Below are 22,999 nucleotides of genomic sequence, written 5' to 3'. Positions count from 1 at the left end.
TTGTTGAAGATGCTATCCTTTTTCCATTGAATGGATTTGGCTTCTTTGTCAAAAATCAAGTGACCATATGTGTGTGGATTCATATCTGGGTCTTCAATTCGATTTCACTGATCAACCAGCCTGTTGCTGTGCCAGTACCAGCTAAAAGTAATTCTATAAAGAAGTTTTACCTCAATTTTTTTGAGTTTCAGCTTTGGCAGCATAGGCACGATATATGTGCAGTGTCCTCCCGCTCCCCTGTCCCAGCATCTTGCAAAGGTCAGTAGTTGGAGACTCATTCAGCATCTCATGAACTTGTGGGAATAAGTATATTTCATGTTTTAGTCCCTTACTGATGTAATCCTTATAAATGATTAAAGTGTTCTCTCCTTGAACACTAAGAGCATCTTCACGTTGGCACATGAGCCCTTTCACATCCTCTCAGCAGCAGCTCATGACTTCTTTGCTTTCTAGAATAACCAAACCATTGGATTCTTCAGTTCATCTTACCTAACTGCTCCTTCAGACATGGTATCAGACATTTGCATGCCTCCGCCTTCAGACATGGTAGCAGACATTTGCATGCCTCTGCCTTCAGACATGGTAGCAGACATTTTACAAGGAAGTGGATATGATGTGTGGGAGTGCCTAGTTTCTTGTTTCTAGGATTTCTCATTGGACTTAGATATAAAATATGTTCTTTGAAAAGGTTGAAAGGTAAAAGTCACCATGCGTTCATATCGATGCTTCTAATTCAGATTGTGGGCTTTAGGATGTTAGAGCTCATACAAGCAGATTTCATCTTTTCCATATTGAAAATTCCAGTCAACTGTTGCAACAACTTGCTTTTGTCTCTGCTGCACAAGTATTAGTCTGAGAACAACAGTACCAACAAAGATTACCTAAATCAACTGTTAACATTTTTGCCATCAGTTTTTATTACATATTTAAAACGTCTTTACTGGTGTGTGTGTGTGTGTGTGTATCTGTGTGTGTGTGTGTGTGTGTGTATCTCTCTCTGTGTGTGTGTGTGTGTGTGTGTGTGTGTGTGTGTGCACCCGCGCGCACGTGTGTGTGCATGTATGTGTAGTGATCAGAGGACAACACCTGCTGTCAGCTCTTGCCTTCTACCCTGCAAGTTGTGTTTCAAAGTAATTTGAACTGGTGGCCTCCTGCTGTTGCCACCCACCTTATATTCCTCACCTCATTTGTTTAATTCCTTCTGCCTTATAGGAATTGCTTTAAATCTCCCCAGATTATGGTTTCTGAAGTCATCGGTGAACAGTTCTATACAATAGAAGTGCCCACTACTGACACTACATTCTACTCTCTTTCTTCCCAGGAGCTCTTTTTCAGTAAGAAAACCACCAGCTCATGTGGCTTTTAAAATCTAAATTCATTAAAACGAAATAAGCGTCTGTTCTTCCCTTACACCAGCGATATTTTAAGTCCTGTTGTACAGGTGGTCAGCGACCTCAGAGAACATAGACTGTAGAACTCCACTGACGTGCTTGAGAGTTCTACTGTACAGCCCCTACCCTAGAGAACCCATTGCTGTAAACATTTTATTTATCCATTTACTTTTTAAAAATAAAAGGTTACACATTTTTTTCCTGTCACGTCACAAAATACCTGAAGCTGAGTACTTAAAAGAAAGAAAGGTTTATTTAGCTCATAATGTAGAGACTGGAAACCCAAGATTGGGTTCTGTGGTCTCCTGTGAGAATCTGACAGCAGATGATGGAATTGCTCTGTGATGGAGATCCCGTAGTGAGACAGGAAGCCACAGGGATTCAGGCTCAGACCTGACCCATGGGCCCCCATCTGGAATAAGGTGTCCGTTTTCAACGATAGAGAAGCCTTGACCACTGAGCTATATCCCCACCCCTTTATTTTCCTTTCAGAATGAGCCTTGCTCAGTTGCCCAGGCTGCTCTGGAACTCATGATCTTCCTGCCTCATCCTTTCTTGTAGCTGGAGTTATAGGTATGTGGCATCATGCCTGGTTTAGGCTTGGTTTTCTGTCAGCAAAACATCATTTGAAGAACTCACTGTGGGAGACCAGGGTTAATTCTTTCCAAGGGTAATACTCTTATGACCTAATTACTTTGTATGCATCTGGTGTCTTAAAGACATCACCAACCCGAGCATAGCCCTTCTGGGGACAAGGCTTCTGAACTGTATCTAACCCATACTGTGTATTTCCTGGGCTTTGTGTGCTCTTATCTGTCAGTGTTCTCCACTGCACCCACAGCTTTACACGTGCTGCTCATGCTAGGCAGTGGTGTGCCTCTGAGCAACATACCCAGTCTGTCCTATTTTTAGTACATCCTGGAGATTTTACCGGACTGTAGAGCAAATGGGGAAAGTCAAGATCATCCTCTTTACTTTAATAGCTCACCTGGAGCTTCCTGGTGGCATTCTGGTAGTTGTAGTTTATCAGGGAGCTGTAAGTGGTGTTGTTGCCTTGTGCATACATACGTCTTTTCATGTATTACGAAGTGCTCTACTATTGATAGTAACTTCATCAGTAGGGCTCTGTCTTCCCAATATGAAGAGAGGAATTAATCCCATTATAAAAGTAACCAAATCCCATCTCTCTCTTTCCCTCCTCCCTCCTCCTCCTCTTCCTCCTCCTCCTCCTCCTTCTTCTTCTCCTTCTGTCTCTCTCTCTCCCCACCCCCACCCCCCCGCTTCTGAGACAGAGTTTCTCTGTGTAGACTGTGTATTGTAGAACTCAATCTGTAGACCAGTCTGGCCTAAACTCAGAGATCCACCTGCCTCTGCCTCGCAAGTGCTGGGATTAAAAGTATGTGCCACCACCGTCCAGCCTCATTTAATTTCTGTATCTCGTCTTTTTTTAAACAGGGTACTATGAAATACTTATGTGCTAAGGATGCTTTTTTTCATCAAATATGTTTAAAGCTTATGCTTTTGTTTCACATTTTTATAGTCAATCCTAGGTATTTTTTTATTAGCTCATAAAATGTATTTATTATGTATACAGTGTTCTGCTTGCATATACACTAGCAAAGGGAGCCAGATCTCATTATGGATGCTTGTGAGCCACCATGTGGTTGCTGGGAATTGAACTCAGAACCTTTGGAAGAACTGGCAGTGCTCTTAACCTCTAAACCATCTCTCCAGCCCTAGCAGTTTTTTTAAATTACTACCCCTACACACACTGTCAATTTTATTGTAAATTTTCAAGATTATATTTATAATTCTGAGAATTCATGGGAAATCAAAATTAGTTGATATTTATTCAGAAGGAATATTTACTTTCTAGGCAATTACAGAACATATCTTATTTCAAATATATAAACTAATATATAAAATATAAACAATAGCCTTTTCTATATCATTGTATGCTGTAAATTATTTTGCCTTTAGTCACTCTCCTTTTGATGAGAGAAATTATTTCATGACCTATTGATGAGTCTGCTTTCTTTCCTCACTATAGGGATTAAAGTGTATCTTGTGTTTACTGATGTGGAGTACAGACCTATTGTGAAAAAAACCAAACTACACAGAAATAAATATTATTAGCAGGATATGAAGCCTATGAAAATATTCCTCAGTATTTTCACGAATCTATAAGACTATGTGACTAGAAGCCATTGTTCCAAACAATGGGGGAGAGAGCCAGAAGTCCAGAGACTGGTCCAGAAAGAAAAGCCAGCGAGCACCATTTCTCTCATTATTCGTCTGACTTTGCATCCTCACCACAGTCTTCCGGCCACTCATCGCCTGTCAGTTCATCTTCATATGTGAATACTAAAGAGAAGCACCCCAAAAGACAGTTGTCAGACAACCAGGTGCAACACCAAAGTAAGTGTCTAGAGAAGACCCAGGCACCTGGACACTCAGGTACAGCGCAGCAAAGACCTGCATGAATGAAGCTTTTCTTTCTTTAAGTGTGTATGTGGCTATGTGGACAGTGGGCTAATTTGCATTTCAAATAGGCTTTATTTTCATAACTTCTATGTTGCTTATATTTACATATTACTCTGTTACCATTTATATACTCCGAGTCATACAGAAGAAAGCACCAGAAGACTGCTCGTTTTCTCTTCTTCCTAAGGAAATGTCTTTCTTGTCACCTCTGAGGCACTTACTGTAAAGGCAAAACCTGCAAAGCAGTTGTGCTTCTATGTATCTTTGTTTTTTAAAGCAACTGAAAACAGTGACATAAATGGGTTATGAGGTGCTTTTATGGTCAGAGCTGTTGGCCTTAGGTGGGTAACACAATGCTCCCTGAAATGTACAACTGAAACCTCAGGATGGGTTTAGGACAATGGATAATCGTCCAATTTGTTTACTATTCACTAACTTAAAGGGGACTAGATTATCATTAAACATCTATTCTTATTAAAATGGTCTTATTCTGGAGCACGCTTATCTGTGTAATGTTATATATATACTTTCATTTTACTAAGTGTGTGGGTCTGGAAAATCCCATTGTACTGAGCAATAAAATGCACAGAGTCTTAAGAACAGCATAGAACGATAAGCTATGTTGAGTGAAGTGATCAGGACACTGATGCATGTGGCACAGTGATGGGAATAACATTGCAGGTGCCACTTCTCAGGAAGTGAGAAGTTGGGGGCTGAGAAAAAACAGAAGCCACATCATGAAATGCCCACATCCCAATGGTAGCAGATTATATTTATTATTCTGTGGATGACAGTCATTCAACTGACTTAAAAAAGGGCGTAATTAAATTTTCATTACCAATATTAATTTGAAAGGTAATGTTTACACATTAGAAATGACAAAGAGGACCAGTAAGGTAGCTCAGCATTAGGTAAAAGGTATTTGTTGCTCAAGCCTAAGGGTGTGAGTTTGACTCAGGAACTATGTAAGAGAGACCCAACCTTACAAGTTGCCCTTTGATCTCCACATGTGCACACATTCCCTCTAATAAAAAAGAAGAAAACCATAAAGAATATGTGTCCCCATGAGACCTGCCTCTTCCTGGACCCTGGCCCAGCACCTTGGGATGCCCATCCCCTGACATTTGAGTGATTCCTTTAGTTACTGACATTCTGTTTTTGGCTCTGCCACCCCTCTCTGAGCATCATCTTTGTTTTTAACCTCCCTCTGAATCTGGTTCTTACAGTTTAATTAATTGAGAGTATGGTCTTAAGCTTCTTTATAACTGCAGACCTCTTGTCAAGTTGAACCTCAGGAAATGCCTGTTGTTGCTGAGGATAACTTACATATCTAAGATATTGTGAGCAAGAAGTACTTTTTCCTTTCCCTCCCTGGAAGCTCTCCAGCTAAGGAGTAAGAAGCTTGTGAGCCTTACCTTATCTGAGGAGAAACATGAAAAACAACCCCAGCCGCAGTCAGAAAACTCAGTTATTAGCTCCCCTCTCCATGACATTCTGTCTTTTGAGTTAAACTCAGGTCATTTGTCTTTCCTAGAGCAAGCAACAAGACTCAACGGAGTCAATTTCTTCTCTTAGTTACTGTTCTGTTGCTGTGAAGAGATGCCATGACCAAGGTGTCTTTCGAAAGAGATGGCAATTCTTATGAAAGAAAGCATTTAATTGGGGACTTGCATACAGTTTTAGAGGGTTAGTCTGTGATTGTCATGGAAGGAAGCATGGTGGCAGGTAGGCAGGGAGAGAGAAAGAAAGAGGCTGGGCCTGGCATGGGGTTTTGGAACCTCAAAGCCCACCCCCCAGTGACACACCTTCTCCCACAAGGCCACACCTCCAGTCCTTCTCAAGTAGTTCTGCTAACTTGGGGCCCAAACATTCATATGTGTGAGCCCGTGGGAACCATTCTTACTTACTCAAAGCACCAACTTCCTGGTACCAACTTCTGTCATAGTTACTGTGCTGGTACTGTGAAGAGACACCATGACCAAGGCAACTCACATAAAAGAAAACATTTAGCTGATGGCTTGCTTACAGTTTCATATGGTTAGCCTATTATCATGGCAGGGAGTGTGGTGGAGCTTGAGCAGGCATGGTGCTGGAAAAGCTAGCCAAGAGCTTTATATTCTGATCCACAGGCAGTAGACAGAGAATGGGATTGAGTCTGGTGTGGACTTTTGACTTGCAGGTTGATTTGTTTGTTTGTTTGTTTGCATTTTAACCTTTTGTTAGGTTTTTAGGTACCTCTTTTAAAGAGTAGGCCTATATATAATTACTGGCGCTTACACTCAATAAATCTTTAATGAAAATATTTTTAAAACTTTGAGAAAAGTTATAATTTAATATGTATACTTTTAAGAATTCTGTGTGCTTTAGAAATGACTTTTATTTATGTGTTAATGTCTTTGTGGTGTGTGTGTGTGTGTGTGTGTGTGTGTGTGTGTGTGTGAGTTGGAACAACCTTGGGTGTCATTCCTCAGGAGCAACCACCTTGTTTTTTGAGACAGTAACTTCATTGGTTTGTAGCTTGCCCAAGTGCGCTAGACTGGCTGGCCAGTGAGTTCCAGGGATCTTCCAGTTTTTGCCTTCCCAGTGCTGGGATTACAAATTCACATCACCGTGCCTGGCTTTTACCCATGGCTAGCTTTTTCACATGGGTTCTGGGAAAAAACTCTGTTGCTTGTGTTGTGTGACAAATAGTTTGCCAACTGAGCCATCTCTCACCCCTAAACCTCTTTAAATAGAAATCAAGACCTTAAAAAATTTTCCTGGTATTTAATTTTTACATAGCTCTCGCTGGCCTAGGACTTGGTGTAGATAATAGGCTGGCCTCCGACTCGTAGAGATCCATTTAGCTCTGCCTTCCAAATGCTGGCATTAAAGGCATGCACCATCACACTTAGCCTATAAAATAATTTTTTTAAAGAACAAAAACTAAAAAATATGTGGATCCACTTGTTCTGAATGGGTAAACAGTAGCATGAATCTGACTCTCACTCACATTATTTCTTCTTCTCTTTTAGCCTTTAGGAAAGTGAGTCCTAAGGCTGTTCCCAGCAAAAAGGGAGCCCGAGTGGGGTTCCGGTCCCAAAGCCTCAACAGAGAGCCGCTTCGGAAAGATCCCGACATCGTAACAAAGCGGGTCCTTTCTGCAAGGCTTCTGAAAATCAACGAGTTGCAGAATGAAGTGTCTGAACTGCAGGCCAAGCTAGCCCAGCTGCTGAAAGAAAACAAAGCTTTGAAAAGCCTTCAGTACCGCCAGGAGAAAGCGCTCAATAAGTTTGAGGATGCAGAGAGTGAAATCTCACAGCTTATACAACGCCATAACAACGAGATCACTGCGCTCAAAGAACGCTTACGGAAATCTCAGGAGAAGGAACGGGTGACGGAGAAGAGAGTAAAAGACACAGAAGGCGAACTGTTTAGGACAAAATTTTCCCTACAGAAACTGAAAAAGATCTCCGAGGCCAGACACCTACCAGAACGAGATGATTTGGCCAAGAAACTAGTTTCGGCAGAGTTAAAATTAGATGACACCGAGAGAAAAATTAAGGTAAAATTGTTGGCCTTCCCATTGGCTTCTGTGGTAGGTTCTCACGGGGCGTTTTGCAGGCTCTGATCAAACAGCCCATTGCAGCTCGGCTTTTGCTTAGACCTGAAAGTTGTTTTTAATATTAGTTTTCTGGGATAGAAATTAAGGACAGAGCCAGGCTGGTGGTGCAGGCTTTTAGCCCAAACACTCAGAGAGTCCAGGCCATCATGGTGAGTTTGAAACCAGCCTGGTCTATGCTCTAGGCCAGCCACTGCTATATAGTGATACCCTGTCTCAAATAACAGCAACAAAACCGCAAAAGAAATTAGGGACAACTGAGAGTATGTATTCAGGGGCTGGGAGTTCTGCTTAGAGTGTTTGTTCCTCATACAGGATGACCTGAGCTCCACCCTCAGCACTTACTTTAAAATAGCTTGCAAATCCGTGGGGCTCACTAAGCAGCTAGCCTGATGTACTTGGTGAGCTCCAGGTACCAGTGAAAAAGACCAAGGTAGACAGCCGCTAGGAAGGCAACCCAAGGTTGCTCTCTGGCCTACACACATGCACACACGTGTCAACATGCCTTCACTTACACAGGAGAGTATATATTTAAGAGCTAGATGTCAAAGATTGTCTATGTTATTAATAATCCATGCATGCTGATGGATACGTTTGAATCTTAGTCATTTTAGGAATATTCTGTTTGGTCAATACTCTCTACAAAACTTCCCTTTCCATAAAGCTGGAAGTTCATGAGGAAGGGGAAAGATCGTAAGGAAGCAGAGAGAAGGTCATAGAATGCAGTGATTAAAAACAGCTAAAGCAAAAAGACAGAAAAAAGGGAACCACATGGCTTAAGGGATGTAGGGAGGGCAGTGGAGGAAGGGAGCAATGAGAAGCAAGCATGATGACACACAGCTATGTATGGGTTTAGTCAAACTGTGTGGGGCCTTTTGTGTGCATGAGCACCAAGCTGTGTGAGGGGATCGAGGAGAGAGAGGCCTGGGGTGCTGGCATGTGTATGTAACTGGCATTTGGGAAGCTGAGGAAGGACTGAGTTCAAAGCCAGCCTTGAATACCTATCTAGACCTACGAGCATCTTAACCCCTAAACAGCTAAGCTTCACTGTAAAACTAAGCTACCTGGTCTTCAACTCCCTCAGAGACTTGAGAAGGAATAAACTTGATTACCTGAGTATGCCAGGAGTGCAGGTTAGTAGCTTTCTAACTGAAAAGATGACAGAGACAGTTTTCTAGCTGAATAGTCGTCTAAAACTCTCTATAATATTGGAACATCTTCAGCCTTCTGGCCCAATATATCTGACAGACATATTTGTAAGGCAGGAACTATTGAGGACTTGCTTACCCTGTCTTGGCAGAGTTTGGTCAGCAACTCTGCCTGCATCGAAGATTGCCCCCTTTTAGGCAGAATTCTGTCTATGGTAGAAATGAAGACATTTTTCCCCAGTGGCTTGTTTGCCACATTTGAAGCTATCTCCATAAGGAGGTTTTTTGATGCTCATCATCCTCTTTGAGGTTGGCTGGCTGCTGCCAGGAGTTAACCTGTCTCATTGTCAATGTATCTTTATAGTAATAAAACTATTTTAAAATGCCATATCCTAGATGTTTCTGGGGGAGGGGGAGGTTGAAGGCCTTATCTTTCTATAGAGTCATATCTATCTGCTGCACCTAAGATGTATATTCTTGTGATAAAAATAGACTAGCAATTGACATGACCATGATAATGACAATATGTGATGGAGATTGATTTACATTCAGAAATTTAGATACACCAAGATAGGAAAGATGTCTTCTTCAAGGCTGCCAAATACAAATAGGCAAAACACTAAGAATGTAACATTTATATAATTCCTGATTGTGTCATGGTTCTTCTTGCTATAGATAATCTATTGTATATATGTGTAATAATATAAATGTATATGATAAAAGAAAAAGACAAACAAAAACAAAGCCAGCCTTGAGCATATAGCAAGAGCCTGTCTCTTAAAAAGAAGAGCCGACAACCTTAAAAATGGTAGTTGGGTAGTGGCGGCACAGGTCCTTAATCCCAGTACTTGGGAGGCAGAGGCAGGTAGATCTCTATACATTTGAGGCCAGCTTGGTCTACAGAATGAGTTCTATGACAGCCAAGGCTACACAGCTTTGTCTTGAAAAACCAAGAAAACTGTTTTTGTTGTTTGTGTTGCCTTTTTACTTCCTGTTACTGTAGGTGGACATGCATAGGAAACTATATACAAGGATCCTCTGTTCGCTTTGCCATATAGCCAGCACACATTATCAGAATCTGGGAGTTGATTCTAACACAACGAAATGATCCAACTAACTCCTCAGCTTTCCTTGCCTGTATTTGCACTCAAGTGTATTGTGATGCACAGTTTCATTACATGCATGGTTTTTGTGACCATGGCTCCAGTCAAGATACAGATCAGCGACACCTTTTATCCTTCCCTCTCTAACTAGAGACATTGAGTAATAGGCAATGCCATATAATTCTGTAACTTCAAGAATGCTGTATAACTGGAGTTGCTTCCTATTTAGGTTTGACACTGCTATCACTTACAGTCTAATGCCAGTTATTGGATGAGTCAACTGCTTTTGGTTTGAGTAGTACTTGACAGTGTGATGACAGAGTATCATGGGATAGGCAATTGAAGGCTGTCACCCCTAGTTTTTATATACTAAGCAACACAGCTGCTAAGATCATCCATGTACAGACTTCCTGTATGAACATGACTGTCATTTCTCTGGGATGTGTACCTGGAAGCACATGTCGGGGACTGTAGGATGTCTGCTTGTCTGTGTATGGAAATGCCAGTGACTTTCTAGAGAACAGCGCCAGAGGATGTCCTGTCAGCAGGGCCTTGCTGCTCCGCTTCTCCACCTGTGAGCATTTGGGTTTTTTTTTTTTTTCAATTATTTATTTATTAATTCATTCATATTACATCTCAATTGTTATTCCATCCCTTGTATCCTCCCATTCCTCCCTCCCTCCCACTTACACCCTATTCCCCTCCCCTATGACTGTGACTGAGGGGGATCTCCTCCCCCTGTATATGATCATAGGGTATCAAGTCTCTTCTTGGTAGCCTGCTGTCCTTCCCCTGAGTGCCACTGGACCTCCCCATCAAGGGGACGTGGTCAGATATGGGGCACCAGAGTTTATGTGAAAGTCAGTCCCCACTCTTCACTCATCTGTAGAGAATGACCTGTCCCTTGGCTAGATCTGGGTAGGAGTTCAATGTTTACTGCACATATTGTCCTTGGTTGCTGCCATAGTTTGTGAAGAACCCCTGGGCTCAGATCTACCCATCATAGCGTTCTACTTGTAGGTTTCTAGGACCCTCTAGATCCTTCTATTTCCCCATTCTCCCACACTTTTCTCACCTAGAGTCCCAAAAGGATGTCCTCTCATCTATCCCACTTTCCTGTAAGTGAAGACTTTCATGGGACATGCCCCTTGGGCTAGTGTCTAGTTATAAGTGAGTATATACCATTTGACTCTTTCTGCTTCTGGGTTAACTCACTCATTATGATAATTTCTAGTTCAGTCCATTTTGGTTTTAACCCCGTCTTTTAGCCCATTCTCATGGGCCTGCAGCACCTCACTGTACTGCTAAACTGCATTTTTTCTAAGATGTTGGAGCTAAACATCTAAGTCTCTTTTTTATTTTGTTCTTGTAGGTTTTTCTCCTCTTCTCATTTGCTACATGAATTATTTGTGTGTGGTTGTTTATGTTGATTTTTGAGGGTTCTTTATTTTTCTTGATACAAACCTTTTAAAAAATGTATGGTTTGCAAATCTTTTCTCACACTCTGCAACTTTTCTTACTGTCTTCACAGATGGAAAGATATTTCAAGAGGGAAAGATTGGAATTTCATTGTGGTCCACTTTAACAATTTTTTTTGTTGTTGTTGGTCTAGTGCACTGTGGTGTTAAGTCAAGAATAATTCACTTCTAATGTCCTTTGCTTATAGCATAAAGATTTTCTTCTGTGTTGTGACCAAAAGTATTTTCTTTTCTAATCTTTACTGAGGAATAAACAACAAAAATATGAATACCTAAGGCATTCAGCTCGATATTTTATAAACACTATATTTATCTTTTACATATAAAGCTGAGGTTCATTTTGAGTTTAATTTTTGTGCAAGGAGTTGAGGTTAGGCCCAAGTATCTGGTCTCAGTTGCTCAGGTGCCATTAGAAATTCCATGTTGACTGTTCTGTTTTGGTTTTTTATTTTTATTTGTTTGTTTTTGTCCTGTGGGTGAAACTGAATACACAGAGAGCAAGGACTCAAAGGCTTATCTGGATCCTTAAACAGACACTAATCTTCATTCTAAGCAGGTATAAAATCTAAATATATGCTCTTTTTTGAAAGAAATAGTCAAGTGCTATTTAGTCATGCCTTGTTTTTATCTGTATAAAACGAGTGTATGTTCTTTATACATAATGTGTGAATAAGAGCAAAAAGAGTCACTAGGTCATACCCACTTTATGTATGATGCATTGCCATCTTATTAGACATCTTTCAGCTTATAATCCTTAGTTTCTGCTCTTCTTTAATGGAATTTAAATAAAAGCTATCTTCTAGCATTTTACTGTGATTACTCTTAAATCAATAATACACATGTATGCTCTCTGAAAGAGAGCATTCTGTACATTCTGAACAAATATTAGACATAGTTTTTATTTTGCAAATATTATGTAATTAAATATATAATTGAAGCATTTAGCTTAAATAATCAATTTTAATGCATCCAGTGTATTATTACAGTTGGTAGTATTATAAAATATTCTACACAAAGATACTATAATACTTGCAAATATAAAATAAACAGATCTAATATACAAAAAAGAAAGAAAGAAAGAAAGAAAGAAAGAAAAGATGGCCCTTCCTCCATCAGCATGAGTGCGTGTTCCTGTGTTTGCTTCAGATCCCCTGGCAGTTTTGAGCTACCTGATTTGGCTGCTAGGAGCACAACTAGGGTGTTCTGGAAGAGCAGCAAGCACTCTGAACTGCTGAGCCATCTCTCCATGTTTTTAAAAGTGAGCTTGTCGGTGTCTGCAAACACGTCCTGGAGCGCTGATAGGAATTGTTCTGTGCACAGATCATTTCGTAGTAGTGACTGCCACCTTAACTACAGAACTTGCCAACTCTTAAGTGCAATGTGTCTCCATGCGTTTGACTCATCTTTGGTTTCTAAATAGTTTTAGGTTTTTCTCAGATCATTTCTAACATTTTTTTTTAATTTTAAAACTTATTTCTATTGTAAAAAAGTAGATTCTTTCAGTTGAATGTTTTATGTAGCTCTGACCTGAGCTGCTTCTGTGAGTTAAAGTCATGTTGGGGTCAGTGCTTAATATGCAATTGGTGTCTTTCTTGTGCTAAATTGATGGTGACACATCTGCTCCCGCACCTTACTAGCTCTTTTCTGAGTGATGTCTTCTGAAGCTCCCCCAAGGGAATTCTTCTTTACCTCTTAGCTTATTCTTTTACTCTTCCTGACATCTTTGTTGTCTGACTCAGTATGTGTAATTATTTCCTTTCTAATCTCACTAATCAACTGAGAACTTCAAATAGTTGTTATTGACTTTATAATTTGGCAAAATGTGGCTTTTGCTTTTATGTCCCATTCGGCTTCTTAAATTTTGCATTATCCACTCTAAATGAATTTTTCCCTCTAGATCAGTTGGCGATGGCAAAAGCAAGGAATTGGTTAAGGGAGCTGGTAGGAGCCTGATTGTGATATTGCATTCTGCACACTCACTGAAAATCAAGGGTGGCCTGGCTGTATCTGGCAATTTCAGGAGCATCCCTGCAGTGCGCCAGCAGTTGTGCACTCCCTGCCCCTCTTTGTTTAAATATATGTTATCTGTGTATGGTCCACATCTGTACTTTCAAAACAAAAATCTTATATCTTTCAGCTTATTTTATTTGAGTATCTTATATTTTACTAGACTAATACATATATTAAAAATGGTTACAATAATAAAACAAAATATTCATTGTCTCAAGCAGTTGTATATATTTCTTTTCTGTGACATAAACAGTTAACATGTACCCATATAATTAGCATCTTGGGCATATTATACTAATTAACCTGGTTTTCATATTGTATATCACATCTTGGATGATTTTGAGATTGTATGTTATTTTATTAATTCTTGAAATTTTCATACATGTGTACTATAATCACTTATATCCCATACTCTCTTCCTCTAACTCTTCCAGTGTGCCCCCTTCCACTCCCTCTCAACTGTGTGACTTCTTTACTTATTGTTATATTACAAGTAAATATAACCCGCTGAGTCCATTCAGTGTTGCTCATGTGTACACGTGTTTAGCGATGACGTGGGATTGGATAACCTATCAGGGGGCTTATCCCTGGGGGACGTTGATTCTCCCTCTCCCAGGCGCATTCATTGCCTGTAGCTCTTCATCAGTGCATGGGGCCTTTTGAAATTTCCCCCATCCATGCTGGTATGCCACCTGGTGGTATTACTGTTCGAGTGTTGTTTAGGAGATCATACTGCTTAATATTTCATGGGTGCAACTTCCCTGTCATATAGAATACAGAATCTTGCAGCAGATGACGTGGTCCTCTGGCTTTTACAGTCTTTCTGCCTCCTCTTTCACAGTGTCCCTGAGCCTTAAGTATAGGGGTTGTGTTATAGATGTTTCTGTTGACAAGGATTGGCACCTACAGTTGCTCTCTGCACTTTGATCAGGTGTGGATTTCTGCGGTTGTCTCCATCTGCTAAGAGAGAAGCTTCTTCTTGAAGGGTTAGAGCTACCCCTCATTGTGGCTATAAGGAACAGGTATTTAGTTAGGAGGTTTACTGGCCTAGGAGCACGATGCTAGTAGGTTCTCCTCTACGGTCCATGATCTCACCAATCACAGGAAGGTGGCCAGGTTTACAGTTCCAGACTTGAATCCCCTCTTGTCAATCAGACTTTAAGAACAAGTAGGTGACTGTTGGGTTACCCCCAAGATGTTAGTGTCACTGTTAGACCCTGAATATGTTTTCCATGCTAGTCATTATTGTGGGTTGTAGGCTTTATGGCTGGGTAGGACTTTTATGTGCTTCTCTTGGCAACTTGTGTAACACCTTGAGAAAAACTATGAGAGCTAGTTCTTAGGGAGGAAACTTCTGGTCACTTCCAGCATGATTTCTCCATGTCCTGTGTCTGAAGAATGTGTTGTCTTCCGCAATGGGTTCATACCTTCAAGTTCTGGGAGGCAGTCAGGGACAACAGCAAACCTGTATTGTTTTCAGACTCCTTGAACTCCCTGACAAATGGCTGGAAGGGAGTGTTGCAGTTAATTTATCAGTATGGCCTAATGTTTATTGTTAGGCCTATAATTATTATTACGGCAGTATTTTCTAACTTGCTAGCAATCAATCAAGACACAGACACTGGTTATATTTTAAAATAGCCTTAGTTAACCTGAGCCTAGGCAGATATCAATCCCCTAAACTACTTCCCAGAATGGGGCAGGTATGGAATCCCTGCCCCAATCCCATGCCATCTGGTTCTAATAATTTATATGAAGCTGCCTCCCATCCATAATCCCAAATGCTTACTAATGCTCTTCATCTGGGCCAGATCCTCCATCCACGGCGGCCACCATGTGCTTCTCCTCCACCTAACACATGATAGTGCAGCCTCCTTCTCCTCTGGTCTCTCATCTTCCCAAGATTCTCTCTGTCTCCTCAAGCCCTGGAACCTTAGCCACGCCTATCCATTTGCCCTGCCCAGGTGTGAAGGCCTTTTATTGGTCAAACAGGTTAGGCTCTTAGGCAAGGTCCGGGTGGGGCACTGAGACAGCAAACAGTAAGAATACATCAGACCAACCCCAACAAGGGAGGTTTCCTTTTTTTTTGCTCTGGGGTTTTTGTTAGCCTGTGATTCTTTGGAGGAAACATATCATCCAAGTGGTGTAATTTCATTTTAATTATTTAATATGTGTTTTATGTATATTTTAAGTAAATACAATGTGTTTTCCCTATGTTTTTTCCAATCATCCTGTGTATCCTGTATCCCTCCTCCCATCTGCTCCTCAATATTGCCTGCCTTCCCTCCTCCTCAGGTAAAGTTCCCCCTCACCGTTTTTCGTTTCCCCCTCCATAGCACCCCTGTTTTACTACCCACCTCTTCAGAGCTCCTCCCCCTCTGGTCCCCAGTCCCTCACTCCATTCATCGTTTCTGCAGTGACCCCAGGTTGCAGACTCACATCTAAAGATTCAGAGCTAGGATCCACAAATAAGCAGAAACATGTGGCTTTTGTTTTTCTGCATCCAGGTTACCTCACTCAGTGTAATGACTTCTAGTTACATCCATTTACTTGTACACTTCATGATTTGATTTTCTTTACAGCTGAATAATGTTCCATAGGGAATATATATATAAATAAATATATATATATATATATATATGTATATATATTGAGAACAGAGCAGCAGTGAACATGGCTGAGCAATTATCTGTGGAGGGAGAAGTCAGGCCCTTTCTTCTTTTGGGAGCTCTCTGTTCAGATCCATAGTCCATTTTTAACTTGGGCCTTTTATTTCCTTGCCTTTATTTTCTGTTTCTTTAAATAGTCTGAATATGAATCCTCTATCAGACATGGAGGTGACGACGGTTCTCTTCTGCTCTGTGAGCTTCCTTTTCATTGGGGGTGTTCCCTTGAGCTGGCCTTCCCCTGAGCTAATAGAGTCCCATCTGAAAGCCTTTTCTTAGACCTGCAGGCTATTGCATGCTGCCTGTGTTTTCCTCTAGCAGTTTTGCCACTTAAGGTTCACAGCGTGCTCTTTAATCCATTGGAGTTAGTTTTTGTGCAGGGTGCTATGGGTCTAGTTTCATTCTTGTGCATATGGCCATCAGTTTCCTCAGCACCATTTGTTGAAGATGGTGTCTTTTCCCAGTGTGTATTCCTGGCATCAATAAGAGACGGCTATAGTTGTATGTACTCATCTCTGGGTCTCCTGTTTCGGTCCATTGATCTCCATGTCAGTTTTTGTGCCAGTACTATGCTATTTTTAGTACTATAGCTCTGTAACTTAGCTTGAGCCTCTGGCATCGTTCTTTTTTTCTCAGGAATGCTTTGGCTTTCCAGGTATTTTATGGTTCTGTATTAACTTCAGGGTGCTATTTTCATTTCGGTGGGGCTTTAGTTTCCTTTTATTTCACTGTATATATTTTTTAATTTTAGGATTCTGTACTCAGGCTTGAACTTGGGGAAGGCAGCTTGATGTTTGTAAGAAAGTCAGGCCACAGTGTTTGCTCCTCTCATCACGTGCACTTGTTGTGAGAAGTGGAGGGAAACATTCTTTTTTTTTTTTTTTTTTTTTTTTTTTTTTGGTTTTTTTGAGACAAGGTTTCTCTGTGTAGCCTTGGCTGTCCTAGACTTGCTTTGTAGACCAGGCTGTCCTTGAACTCACAGTGATCCGCCTGCCTCTGCCTCCCGAGTGCTGGAATTAAAGGCGTGCACCACAACGCCCGGCAGAACAAAGCTTACGTAGTCGAATGCTGGCAGCCTTTCCCCACAAACAGCCTATAATGTGGTTGCAAGCTTGTTTTGTTATTTGATGTGAGTGACAAGATGCATGGGAGTACAGTAGTTTAGGGGTGTGATCAATAATTTAGAAATGGATATGTATTTAAAGAGATAAATAGTGAAAGATTTCAGGCTGGGCAATGGTGGCTTGTGCCTTTAATCCTAGCACTTGGGAGGCAAAGGAGGTGAAGGCCAGCCTGGTCTACATAGTAAGCTCCAGGACAGCCAGGGTTACACATAGAAACCTTGTCTTGAAAAACAAAACAAAACTAAAACCACCCAAACAAAAACTTACAAAGATTTCAATGGAGTCAACTGCCCTGGGAGTCGGCCTCTGTTTTTTAGGAGTCAGCTCACCTATAGTAGCACTTGCTCCAGTCCCAGAATGTACCAGGTGAAACTGCTTGAGGGAATTAATCTTTCTAACTACTCTACAAAGAGTTGACGCCTAAATCAGGCCACATGTGTAACTCTTATTTAAAATTACTGTATGCCTTTATTTGGGGTTTTACTTCAACAAGACTATGCGTGCATTCATCTTATTAATGACATTTAAATTAAAACTGATGCACTCATAAAAATTGAATGTATCATTGGGATACCATGTTATGTCTTATTATGTGAATATATTACATGGAAACTTTAAAAATTCTTTCTCACAGTTTTTTTTAGATGCATTTTGCATTGTTGTCTACAGAATAACAACAAACTGTTGTCTGTAATCACCCTTCTGCATAACGGCACTTTATTGGCTGTGGTCATCTTTTGCTGTATGTTGGTTGTGGTCATCCCTCTGCTCTGTTTTGGCTGTGGTCATCCCTCTGCTCTGTGTTGGCTGTGGTCAACCCTCTGCTCTGTGTTGGCTGTGGTCATCCCTCTGCTCTGTGTTGGCGGTGGTCATCCCTCTGCTCTATATTGGCTATGGTCATCCCTCTGCTCTGTGTTGGCTGTGGTCAACCCTCTGCTCTGTGTTGGTTGTGGTCATCCCTCTGCATAACTGCTCTTTATTGTTTTCTTCCTTCTCAAAACAGCAGTCCTATTTTATTTTATGTTTTTTAATATATTAATATAAAATTTAATACTTGAAAGCAGAGAAATGTGTTTTAGTTATAGGGTGCAGTGGTTTTCAAACTTTTAAAAATTATTGACAACCATTCTCCAATAACGTTTTTGATTGTGGGTTCATCTACTGATGCTGTCCACATTAGGAATTATAATTTAGAATATTTAAAAAATTATTTAACTCATTTAAACAATAATAAGTGTTTGGTTATATTATAAAATATTTCAATCTCTCTCTCTCTCTCTCTCTCTCTCTCTCTCTCTCTCTCTCTCTCTCTCTTTGTGTTTTGTTTTTTGAGACAGGGTTTCTCTGTGTAGCCTTGGCTGTCCTGGACTCACTTTGTAGACCAGGCTGGTCTTGAACTCACAGCAATCCGCTGGCCTCTACCTCCTGAGTGCTGGGATTAAAGGCGTGTGCCACCACTGCTCGGCTGAGCTGGTCTCTCTTGCAGAGGATCCTGTTTCAGTTCTCAGCACCCACATGACAGCGCATCTGTAACTCCACTTCCCATGTCCTGTTCTGGCCTCCACAGGCACCAGGTACATAGGAGATGCACATAAAAATATATGCAGACAGCCCAGCCTCCCACAGATGTTTACAGTAATTATAAGACAGAGGCATATTTAAATAGTACTTTAATCAAGTAGATATTCTTTATATTATTTTAAAACTTAAGGTATACTATCTAGACTTTGGGTGCTCACAGTCTATCACTGTGAAAGCAAGTCTGGGTAAACTTTTCTTTAGGTGGCTGTTACTCAGTTTCCTTTTACTCCTGGGCTGACTCAAATAGGCAGGTGCTTTTCTTGTGACAATACTGTTTCTTGAGTAAACAGTCTTAAGAAACAAGGACTAATTAAACATAGTTTCCTTTTTCTCCCTGGCCAGCTAGGCCCATCCTTCTCTCCCTGCCTCCTCTTCCTCTAGTGGTCAGACTCTGCTCTGAAAGCTCCTCTGACCTTCTGAGCCACAGAAGCTCTGCTGTTGCCTCCTCCTTCTCTGTTACGTTTAATAGGAGAAGCAGATCTAAGGCAGCAATGGATATTAAATCCACAGCTTACCTCTGTTCTTGTCCTCTTGTTTTGTGTCTCAGTCTAAATCTCCTTAATGGTAGAACTCTGAGCTAAGGTCTAAGATCTGATGGATCTAAGTCATACTTATTTTTTTATTTTATTTTATCTGTCTGCCTGTCTGTCTGTCTCTATCATCTATTTATTGTGTTTGTGTGTATGTGCAAGCATGCGAGCATGTGCATTTATATGTACCTCTATGTGTCTATGTGGCAGCTTGCATGCCCTGTCACGCTAGTGGAAGTCAGAGGACAACTTATGGGTTTGAGTTCTCTCCTTCTTCATGTGGACCCTAGAAACTGGATTCAGGTCATTGAGCAAGCACCTTATCTTCTGAGCCATCTCACTGGCCCCGAAGTCGTAATGTTTAAGCCTTCCATGTGCCAAAATACTTTTAGGTTGGAAAATCTTTCATTTCCTTTGATCAAAGTTGAGAGTTTTGTTTGTTTGTTTGTTTGTTTTGTTTTTAAGATTTTACTTTTAAGCCAGGTGGTGGTGTGGTGGTGGTGGTGATGCACACCTGTAGTCCCAGTACTCGGGAGGCAGAGGCAGGCAGATCTCTGTCAGTTCAACGCCAGCCTGGTCTACAGAGTGAGTTCTAGGACAGCCAGGGCTGCACAGAGAATCCCTGTCTATAAAAAACAAAACAAAACAAAAACGATTGTACTTTTAGTTTTGTGTATATATGAGTGGAGGTATGTAGATGTGTAAATGCAGGTCCTTGCAGAATCCAAAAGTGGGCGTGGGATCCCACAGAGATGGAGTTATAGTTAAGTGTGAACCGCCCAGTATGGGTGCTGGGATTGAACTCCAGTCCTCTCCATATAACTAGCGTCAAATGCTACAGAGAGAAAAACTCTTAATGTTGAAAGCATGAAGTGCTTAAAAAAGGAAAACTGTGGTCACTGCTAATTTTTGCTATAAAACGATTCTAAAAATGGCCAGGGCACACGCACGTGCACACACGCACATACACACATGCACACGCGCTAGTAGAATTAAATATTAGTGCACGTGTACTTATTGGCTTTCAGCAGTTATGTTTGGGGATCCGTGGAGACTTCTCAGTTGATACAGGAATTGTTTTAGTTTTGTGTTAATATTAACGTAAGAGTCTTTGTACTGAAGAAGTAACGGAAGCACTAAGAGGGGCTTTAACACTGTGAAGAGGTTCTGCAGTGAGGTGTGTGTGGTTCCCTCAGTCTGCGCTTTTTAGGCATCTCCTAAGAACCTTTGCCTTGCAAGCCCCTCGCAGGGTGTCGGTGTCACCCCAAACCTTCTTACCACAGACAGGCATGTGCATAACAATTGCTGTTTCACTTTTCACTGAAAAGTATATGTTGGGTGCTGGGGATTCAAACTTGGGTCCTCGTCCATTTCTTCATCACTTCATGTTTGTTGTTTCATTGAGGAAATGCGAACTAACTGAAAATAATGTTATAGGCGGATCTACGAGTCTATGCGTGTTTGTTGCAGACAAGCTACTGTGAGCAGCACAGTGTCGCCCCCAGGTGCTGCTGTGGCTGTCATGTCAGACCTTGTTCCCTTGAGCGTTCCAATTGTCTGGATTCCTAATGGTCAGGAACCAACCTAGTTTAGGTTTGTGCTCACAGTATTTGATACGCTGTCTGGAACGGAATTAATAAACAATGAGTGAACAGAGCATTTGTGGCAGGTCCAGAAACATGGAGGATGGCTAGTTTGGTGATGATGAGATCAAAGTGGAGTATATCCCTAGGCTCAAATTTTGACTCCAAACAGCTCATAAAACTCGATTAAGGCTAACTATTAACTTCATCAAAAACAAAAAACTTTGTGGGTATCTATTATGGAACCTCTGGCTGAATAGTTCAGGTTCTAAAAAGGAACAATTTTTAGTTTTTAAGGCTGTATTGCTGCTTAAAGCACCAACAAAGGGACAGTTATTCAGAGATGGTAATAGCCATGGGGTAGGAGGTATTGCTGACTCTGATTTACTGCTCAGATTACATATAAAAACATGTACAAAATATTAATAAGCTGACACACAGAGAGAAAACAGGACAGCCAGGAAATTTAAAAAAAAAAAAAAAAAGTCATGTAAGACATGCTGAAACAGAGCCAGTCTTTGGGATGGCTCAGTAGGTAAAGGTGCTTGCAGCTAATTCTGATGCCCTGAGTTCAATCCCAGGGACCCATATGATGGAAAAGGAGAACTGACTCCCACAGGTTGTCCTTGGACCTACACATGGTGCTCTGTGGCACTCATACATATGTGTTACACACACACACACACACACACACACACACACGCTGGAATGAAATGTTTTGAAAATAAATATGGAGGCATGGGTTAGACTAAGGGAAAATGTCAAAGGGTTGTTGCACGGAAGAGGAGAAATACTGTTTTGTGGTGTTCTTGGAGAAATACAAGCCTGATGAACACCACGTAGAAACTGCTTTCCATTCATTTGTAAGGAAGAATCCTTGATATTGCCTGTGGTCTGCCAGGATCCTCTAATGCAACGGCTTGTGAGGTGGGCTGGCAAAGTGAACATCAGGCCTCTCACCTTCACCAGACTGAAGTCTTCAGAACTGAGCCGCAGCAATACTGAATAGTGGTTAGAACATTAAACAGACCCATTAAGCAAATGTAGGGTTAATAATAATCCCAAGGATGTTTAGTTGGTGTCTAGTGATTTTCCTCTTTATTAAGAAAGAATGAAGGAATGGAAACAAATCAGCCTCTTTGAGTTGGTTGCATAATTGTTTAGCCATGGCTACCCCAATCTGTCTCTGAAAAGAGTTAGGATTCTGACATACTTCACTTGGTGAAAAGTTAGGTTTTGTTTTTTGTTTGATCGATTGATTGATTGTTTCATTAAAATGTTTCTTTAAAGACATGCCGAAATGTATTGTAAGTAGTGGGGAGTCTCCATAGACTTTCCTACCAGCCAAAGATACTATTACATTTATCGTGCCCCTTGACCCTAAATCTATTAGTACTGTGATTTGCATATGTACAGCACTTTCTTTTATTCTAGTAGGTTTTTCCTCTGTTGACTTAATTTCTTTTATAGTACTTTCTTCCTACAATACAGGATCCAGCCTGTAGTAAAATATGGTGCTGAGCTATGTCGATCTTTTATAGAAAGCATTTTAGCGTAGTACTATGTCCTTGTTGTTGTTATGTTGTGGAGTTTTTGAGGGAGAATCTTCTATGTAACCCAGGCTGGCTTCCAGGTCAGGCTCCTCCTGCGTCAGGTTTCCCCCCATATCTGAGATTACAGGCATGCACCACCACGCCCAGGTTCAAACATCCTTCATTTTGCATTTCTCTGATGCATTATTGTTACCAAACCAAGTTTACCCATTGCTAGTGGAATACTGAGTAGGTGATTTTATGTCCTTCTTAAGATCATTCTGGGGTTCATGATGTCTACCTGGCAACTTGTCCTTCTTAGTGTAATCACTCCGAATAAATTGCTTTTCTCTGTTTTTCATCATTAACTTCTTAATTGACATATTGAGGAAAGTTGCTGAGCCAAGCCAGCCGGTTGGGGCCGCCAGAGCCCCTGCTTTTGCCCTGTCAACCCAGGTTACATTGTGCATCTCACATCCCCACTCACGGGGCATTGATGTTGATAGCTGTTGATGCCCATGAGCCATTGTCCCTTAGATTTCCTATTTTAGACATTCTAACAGATAGTAATATTTCTTCATTGTGCCTTTAGTTTGCATCTTCTTCACAGCTAACAATTCTGAACCCTGATGTTTGGTACCTATTTGTCTCTGTCTTCTTTTGCTAAATTACCTGTTCAAATATTTCCTCTACTTTTTACTGAGATGTTTGGTTTCTTATTACTGAATATATATATACACACACATATATATATATGTATATATATAT

The 22,999-nt window shown here is 40.9% G+C and overlaps 1 protein-coding gene and 1 long non-coding RNA gene across 2 annotated transcripts in view; both read left to right on the top strand.

Moving 5' to 3' along the window:
* The window catches only part of LOC127184127 (uncharacterized), a 67,237-nt gene that overhangs the window by 1,543 nt on the left and 42,695 nt on the right, over positions 1 to 22,999 (top strand). The gene's annotated exons all lie outside the window — the stretch shown is intronic.
* The window catches only part of Lca5 (lebercilin LCA5), a 46,466-nt gene that overhangs the window by 16,388 nt on the left and 7,079 nt on the right, over positions 1 to 22,999 (top strand). Inside the window, exons 2-3 of the mRNA XM_051140374.1 lie at positions 3,442 to 3,809; positions 6,890 to 7,419. Coding sequence (XP_050996331.1) covers positions 3,611 to 3,809; positions 6,890 to 7,419 — 729 coding nt within the window. The 5' untranslated portion in view covers positions 3,442 to 3,610. The remainder of the gene's footprint in view (positions 1 to 3,441; positions 3,810 to 6,889; positions 7,420 to 22,999) is intronic.

The sequence above is a fragment of the Acomys russatus genome, chromosome 32 (genome assembly GCF_903995435.1).
Source record: "Acomys russatus chromosome 32, mAcoRus1.1, whole genome shotgun sequence".
Taxonomy (NCBI): domain Eukaryota; kingdom Metazoa; phylum Chordata; class Mammalia; order Rodentia; family Muridae; genus Acomys; species Acomys russatus.
Note: the sequence above shows the minus strand (reverse complement) of the source record. Positions and strands in the feature narration are given on the sequence as shown.